The sequence below is a fragment of the Lepidothrix coronata genome, unplaced genomic scaffold, assembly GCF_001604755.1.
Source record: "Lepidothrix coronata isolate B3197 unplaced genomic scaffold, Lepidothrix_coronata-1.0 Scaffold6, whole genome shotgun sequence".
NCBI classification, from domain to species: Eukaryota; Metazoa; Chordata; class Aves; order Passeriformes; family Pipridae; genus Lepidothrix; species Lepidothrix coronata.
This window is the reverse complement of record NW_016690186.1, coordinates 10786343-10794254: the sequence shown is the minus strand read 5'-3', so window position 1 is coordinate 10794254 and position 7912 is coordinate 10786343. Positions and strand designations below refer to the sequence as shown.

Here is a 7912-nt window from a genome sequence, read left to right as displayed (position 1 = left end):
CATGATTTTTAGTTTGCAGAAATTAAAAGTCTAAGAGTTAAAAAATTCTTCATGACTTCTCTGTACACAAGTATTTACTGTAACAGAAGTAAGTAGAAGTAATACACGTGCACTGTTATTTTATCCACATACCTGTTGCTTCTTCATCAAAGCAAGCAAAAGCATTCCTGATTACATCTTCCGGGTCGGTGCCATTTAACTTCTCACCAAACATGGTCAGGAACATCGTGAAGTTTATGGGGCCTGGAGCCTCATTCATCATGGCATCTAGGTATTCATCCGTTGGATTCTTTCCTACAAATAAAGGGATTCATATTCGGCTTAGTTTTCAAACTAAAAGAGTAATGTCAATCGTGCAATACAAACTGAGACACCTCTCATATCCCAAACTCAGGAATTTCCCTTAAACAGCACAAATTGGCTTGGCAAGCATAAACAGCAAAGGGACATTACCAAGGGAGGCGAGCATATCGTGCAAGTCCTCTTTGTCGATGAAGCCATCCCTGTTCTGGTCGATCATGTTGAAGGCCTCCTTGAATTCCTGAATCTGCGACTGATCAAACATCGCAAATACATTGGAAGTGGCGCGCTGAGGGCGCTTCTTGGTGGTCTTCGTCTTTGCCCTTTTGCTGGACATGTTGGCTGGTGGTTCTAAGAAGACAGAAGCATATCCCAGATTTAGCCTTATTAAATCATATCACAAGTCCTTGGGGGAAGGATGGATAAAGGAATATCAAATTCCATGTTATCAGCAAATACGCCAAAGTACACATTTACTTTGGTATCTCCTGCTCCATTTTCTTTCATTTACATTTCACTTGCTATTAAGTAAAAGGTCTTTCAGGACTCAGCGACTGGAACTGTAGGCCAATAGCAGGTTACATAAAAACTCCAAATCAAATCACAGCTTTTGAAATGAAATCACTCAGTGTTTGTATTGCTGATTCAATACTCCACCTGCATCTTCCACAAATTGAGATGACTACACACTCAGCAGTTTGGGAGGCACTGTTGACCTGCCCTGTAGGGGGATATGGGCTGCTAAACTAGAGTAGTGGTTAAATAAATCAGGCAGTATGCTAAACTAACAATATAGGAGGGGAAAAAATTGTATTTTAGGCTCTGAAAAGCATTTGTTAGAACAGCTGCTGTTGAGAGCAAGAAACCACTGACTTGGTTCAGAAGCTCTACATTGCTATTCTCTTACACAGTGGAACACAACACACACGCAAATGCCGGCACACTCTTTTTAACTGAATTAATGGCATAATAGGTATGAAAATCTGGAGACCGTTTCTTTTAATTATCAGCCTTTTAAAACATCTGTATATTCTTGCAGAATCTTTAGAATTTTCATGTATCACAAATATACCAATTTCACTGTTTCCCTTGAAGCTGTCAAAGAAATAAACGCGGTGGTTTACATGTTATAACATTAACATACTCAGGGCAGAAGTGAGGCTTTCAAGTTAATGGCATCTATTTAGCTGGGCAGATACATTTAGTGTTCAGCTATAGTTGGCGGTACAAACACAAAAAGCTGAGTCATTCACTGAAACGCAAACATGAAGACCTCAGCATTGCTTTTGGATAAGTTAAACTTGACATGTTGTTTCCCAAAGTTTAATAACCTCTACTTGCATTAGATAAAAGTAAAGCATAATCCATGCTGCTATAATCCTTTATTATGCCCAAAATGTTATGCAAACTAGATTCCTTCCATCCTTGATTTTGAATTTTACAGGAAGCACCTGCAGCAAGAGCATGCTGAAAGAGGACAAATTTAAGCTTCACTTTTATCACAAGTGAATCACAAAAATAAGTAATCATAAAAATAGCAACATTCTGAAATTTACATTAAGTTTTAGTTTTATATTTTAGAAAAAAATATCTGGTCAGAAACGCAATGCTAGTCAGAGTCACAGCACAGTTCTGTTTCTCAGACAGCCTCCTCAAAGACAGAATAATTTCTGTTAGACTCCTGCAAAGCAAGACTGAAATCACTAACTGGGATTCAGCCTTAAAAAAAGGGAGCAAAATTAAGCCAAGTAACTCCCTTACATAAGCAACCCAATATTCAGGCAAAAAGCAGTTATTTTGTTTGTTTGTTTTTAACTAAAAGGAAAGATATTTTACCTTGCTTTGTATCAGATACCTGACACGCTTTACCGAGCACCTGGATCATAAAAGGAAATTCCATGGTTATGTCCCTTCTCTGTCTGTCCACAAAGACAGTTACTGACTTCCCCTGCTAATTCCACACTTTTAAATCCTACGTGCATATACAACGTTGTTCTGACGTACAAAACAAACCATTATGTCCCGAACTAAAAATAGCCTGTGAAATGCAACTGCGCATCATTCAACAACGCAGAAGTTCTCTTCAGTGCACTCGCTAACCACAAGCTATCCGAGATGTCTGGCCTCCATAACAGTTCAACAAATAAATGTGAACTCTTGACATCGAGATATTTATGAAGACAGCTGACAACAACGGTAATTTGCTTTCAAGCTGCAGCCAAGGGTTGTGCATAAAGTCGGTGGTTTTCTCACCTCAGTAAAAACCCTCAGGCAAGTTCCTATTAAATGCTGAATTACTGATTAAAAGTTCCACTACCCAAAAATAGAGTCAAACAGTTTAAGTAACTGTTCTCTGAAATAATTCATAGTTTTTGGGATATGGTCCATTCCAAGTAGACGAAAAAGTTTACTTTGCAAATGCTGTAAAGGCAGTGCTTCCAGCAAGCCACAACTGCCACTCTCTCACCTACAACTCAATCTTAAGCAAGAGGACGTAACAGAGACAGGCTGCCAACACATTCTTCTTAATTCTTTTCAGAAGATGGCTGTATTAGAATATTGTACTCGAGAAGATGAAAAACTTGCCAACATTTGCATGACTATTTTCTAAGTTTCTGTGAACCGAGCTTGGCAGGCAGCACAACTCCTTCAGTTCCAGAGACCTGTCAGCCTGAATACAGAGAAACATTAAGTCTTACAGGACTGTGGTGCCTTTTAGCACAGGTTTGGTGCAGCTACACTGGAGATGCTGCACTCAGCTCTGGGAAACTCTATTAGAAACAGGGTGGTACAGTGGAACATGTTCAGAAAAACCAAAGTCATCAATCCAGTTAGCCAAAGAGATCAGTTTATAATTTAAAAGTTCCAAAAGTGTTTACACTTTGTGTTATCTCCGTATATAGCAGTGAATGATGTAATAAGGCAGAGCTAACACCATTTGAGTCAAGCACCGGGCCCCTCAATTTCAGAGAAAGTAGAATTTAATCTGATAAATTCACAAGGTATTTAAAAAAGCAACAACAAAAAACACCACCAAAAAGCCCCCCAAACCAACCAACAAACAAAAAAAACACCCAACAAAAAAACCCACACCTAACCGCACACTTTTATAATTGAAATAGGGCAAGTACAGGCTGCAAATAGAATTTCAGTAGAGAAAAAAGTGGAAATACTTCACATTAGATAGCACAAGTCATGACACACAGGTTTAGTCTCTGTTGTTTAATATTATGATGCACTGAATGATCTGGTCTGGGCCTTGTTTTGGAAACTGTCCAAGACAATTCTAATGTAAGACCTAATGTAAGACCTTACCTTAGACTCCTCAGAAGATATTTCTGAAAACTTAACCTCTCTTAAGGAACATTTTCATATATTAAAAGAAAAAAAAAGGTAGTAAAAGCACTGTGCTGCTTTGTGCTGCCTCTGCATTTATTTGCTCAGTCAAGCAACACCAGTGGATATCAAACCACAGAAGCACAGAAAGTCATCTTATGGTCCCTTCCTCTGGGAAAGTGATAAACCCTTGGAGAAGACAAAACCAAGCAACTAACGATATTCAACCAGACAATAAGCTGTGAAAATTTACAACCCACTAACAGTGCTGCAGGCTGAACCTGTTCAGAGGCAGGGACCAAAAGCTGCACTTTGGAAAACACCCTCACATTTCAACATTGTGAATATTGTAATAACTGTGATGCCTATCACTCAAAATTAAAAAAAACAAGCCACCACACAATAAATCCCCATAACCCATAGCCAAGAAAGTCTCCACATGAACTAAGATATAACATCAAACTCAAAAGTCAGCCTCAAAGCTAAAGCCCAAGTTCTGTCCACATAATCCATTACAGCATCACATACAGTCACGCATCCATCACAATCTGGGTGGCAGCAGGAAGAGAGAAAACTAAGGCATTCTGCAGATCTGTGTCAAAGCTCAATAAAGAGCAGATTACACCCTACACCACTGCACCAGTCTTGAAAGCCACCTTAACACACTCCTCACTGTTTCCCAAACCCCTTAGACAGGAGTCGCGCTTGCCTCAAAATCCAGCGCCTGTGAGTCAGCCTGCCTGCAACAGGGAAGGCTCAGGGTTATCACTCTATAACTACCTGAAAGGAGGTTGTTGCCAGATGGGGGTCGGGCTCTTCTCCCAAGGAAAAAGTGACAGGACAGAAGAACACCACCTCAAGCTTCGCCGGAGAGCTTTGGGTTAGAGTTAGGGGAACTTCTTCACAGAAGGGGTGATTAGGCTTTTGAATGGACTGCCCAGGGAGGTGTTGGAATCACTGTCCCTGGAGGTGTTTAAGGAAAGACTGGACGTGGCACTTAGTCCCGTGGTCCAGTTGAAAGGTGGTGTTGGATCATAGGTTGGGCTCGATGATTTCAGAGATCTCTTCCAACCCAATTGATTCTGTGATTCCGCGACCGAGGGTCCCACTGCACTGTCCCCAGTGTCTCTGTCGCGGCCGTGTTCATTCCAAACGGTGCGCAGGCGGGCACAGACCGGGGACCTCTCCCGAAACCTCTTCCTCTTCCCAGCGCTGCATCCCCAGCCCAGCCCTTCCCGTGCTCTAACAAAGCCGAGGAAACAGCCGCTGAGGGGCGATGCGGCCGGGAGGCAGCCGACCCCTTCCGACAAGGAGCCAAAGAGTATCTTTTAACACCTGTTCCCCGAAACAATGCCCAGGGAGCTCATCCCCGCTGGCGCTGCAGCCCCTGCCCCATGCCCGGGGCGTCGCGCCCCGCCCGGGTCACAGGGCATGGGCCGCGGGCCCCCGAGCCGCGGTCGCCCCCAGCCCCGGCCAACAGGGCGGGTCCCGCCGAGGAGGAGCGGCAGCACCGAGCGAGGCCCGAGGGGGGCGAGGCCGCAAGCGACCCCTGGCACCGCCAGCGACCCCCCGGCTCCTCAGGCGGCCCAGCTCGGCCCTGCCCCAGCCGTCACGTACCCCTGGCCCCAGACTCCCGGGTGGACCCCCCGGCTCACCTGGCGGCGGCGGGAGAGGGTCCCTGTGGCAGCGCGGCAGGAGCGGCGGGCGCGGCACTTCCGGAGAGCGGAGCAGCCGCCGCCCCACCGGGGAGGAAGGAAGCCGTGGGCGAGACCATCCGCGCGGGGGGGGAGATAGCGGCGAGGCTCGTCGTTCCGGCGGCCAGGCGCCACGAGCCGGGCAGGGGAGAGGACCCGCGGCGACACGTGTGTTTCGCGTTCCTTCCGAGGGGTCTTCGCCATCTCCGAGAGGAGAAGGTCGGAATCTCGGACCCGGCCCCTGTACGTGTCTCCCCCCTCCCCGGCGCCGCGTTGGTGCAGCGCGGTGCGGTCACCGCATTCCAGGGGCGGGGGGGCGGAGGGAGCGCGCTCCTGCCCTTGTAAGGCAACGGCGGGAGTTTCCTGCGCGTAGAGGGGCGGAGCCGTATCCCATCGCCCCTCCCCTTCCCCACCCCCGAGGGGTGGCCGTCGCCTCCGTTCCTGTCGGTTTCCATCCCGTCCTGTCCCCTGCCGGCGCCGCTTCGGGATCCATCGTGGGCTGCGCGTCCCTCCCGCCTTCCAGCGCCGCGGAACTGCCGCTCGCCGGCCTCCTGCACCGCCTTCTCGAGGACCACTGTGCAATTAGGGCTGCCGCTGTCTCAGCTTCCGCTTTCTGACAGGAGCAAGTCTCGTTCCCAGCACTTGTGACTGTTCGTGGCAGCGCGGTGGCGGGAGGGAGCCAGTGACACGGAATCACAGAGCCACAGAATGGGACAGGTTGGAAAGGACCACAGTGGGTCATCTGATCTAACCTGGTCCATCTTAGAGGACATGCCACAGTATTGCGTCCAGTCAGTTTTTGGAGCCTCTCGAGTGAGGGAGACTCCACATCCTCCTTGGGCAATGTGTTCCAGTGCACGGTCACCTACACAGTAAGGTTCTGCCTCATATTCAGGTGGAACTTCCTGTGCATCAGTTTCTGCCTATTACCTCTTGTCCTATTACTTGGCACCGCCTGAACCCACCCTCTCGACACCTACCTTCAGATACTGACATACGATGTGCCCTCTCAGTTGTCCCTTCTCGAGGTTGAACAGGCCCAGTTCCCTCAGCCTTTCCTCGTAAGAGAGATGCTCCAATCCCTTGATCATCTTGGTAGCTCTAAACAGCCCTAACACATGTAAAAGTACATGGTACGGCACTGTCCTGCAGGATGAGGAGGTGCTGTGTTGCAACAGCTGATGGAGCTGGTACATCTGGAAGATTCACAGGATCATGGAATATCCTGAGCTGTAAGGGATCCACAGGGATCAAGGAAGCAAAACTCTTGGCCCTACACAGGACAGCCCCAAGAATCATGCCATGTGCCTGAGAGCATTGTCTAAACGCTTCCTGAACTATGGCAGGCTTGGTACTGTGACCTGGGGAGCCTGTTCCAGTGCCCAGCTACCCTCTGGATGAAGAACCTTTTCCTAATATCTAATATTGTTTTTAACAAGTGAATTACTTAACTGCCCTGGGTTCAGAGACAATAAGTAAGAGGAGAGACTTAGATTAGATGTTAGGAAAAAATTCTTTACTTTGAGGGTAGTGAGGCAGTGGAACATGTTGCCCAGAGAAGTTGTGAATGCCCCATCCCTGGTAGTGTTTAAGGCCAGGTTGGATGGGGCTTTGAGTCACCTGGTCTAGTGGAAGGTGCCCCTGCCCATGGCAGAGGGGTTGGAACCAGGTGATCTTGAAGCTCCCTTTCAATCCAAACCATTCTATGACTCTGATCTGGCCTGGCTTCCAAAGACAAAGGCCTTGTACCAATTTGCTGTTAGCATGTTACCCTATCTTCAGATAATTTTTACCTGCCTTGCCAATACCAGCAGGGTAATCAGGCATCCAGGGGTCATGGGTATATTCAGTTCTCATAATAATCAAATTCTTTGGGTTGGAAGGTACATTTAAAGATCATCCAGTCCAGCTTCTAAGAAGAGCAAGATTACTCGCTTTAGGAATTAGGAAAATTTAGGAAAATTCCTGAAAGGATTTTCCTTTTCTTAAAACAAAGATGAAGACGGTGGGCAGATGAATAGGAATATGGGATGAATAGGAACATCATCCTAAAAACAGTGACCACAGCTCAAAGATATAAAGAACATTATGTAAAAATAGACATCACTGCTGTCTATGTAGCCTAATTTATCACTTTACATCTAGTTCTAGTCATATAATTTTTACAGAATTTGCAACTGTACATAAACTCAGTTTTTGAAAACAGTAAGAGATTACCCGTATTTCTGACTTTTTTGAGGGAAATAAACTTAACTGAGTGACCAGAAGGTGTAATCCCTGATGGACTCCCCTGGCTGGGGCAAAGAACACAGCTCTGAGGGAACATCTCCTCTACTCAACACCTACAGAGTCAAAAAAACCAATTGCAGTTTTCACTGCCACTGGTGCTGCCAGTGGTATTTTTTACTTATAGGGAAGTGTGGTGGTTTCTGTCACATCTTCTGCCTTTCTTTGAGGCACTGGCAGGATGCTGCAGGCTCCCCACTTGAGCTAGGTCTGTTGTGTCATAACAGGCAGCACCTGATGCCAAACGCATGAGTTTCTGTTGCAGAGTGGCTTCAATGTCACAGCTGAGACAACCT

The 7912-nt window shown here is 46.6% G+C and overlaps 1 protein-coding gene across 2 annotated transcripts in view; it reads right to left on the bottom strand.

Annotated features, from left to right (window-relative positions):
• Positions 1-5399, bottom strand: part of LOC108505394 (myosin regulatory light chain 2, smooth muscle minor isoform) — a 7175-nt gene extending 1776 nt beyond the window's left edge. Inside the window, exons 1-3 of one of the 2 annotated variants that reach the window (XM_017831352.1) lie at positions 5292-5399; positions 454-651; positions 133-294 (exon numbers count right to left, since the gene is read on the bottom strand). In XM_017831352.1, the coding sequence (XP_017686841.1) occupies positions 133-294; positions 454-637 (346 nt within the window). In that variant the 5' untranslated portion in view covers positions 638-651; positions 5292-5399. Of the gene's footprint in view, positions 1-132; positions 295-453; positions 652-2136; positions 2242-5291 lie in introns of those variants that run through there. The other variant, XM_017831343.1, reaches the window with a different exon arrangement.
• Positions 5400-7912: the final 2513 nt, after the last annotated feature.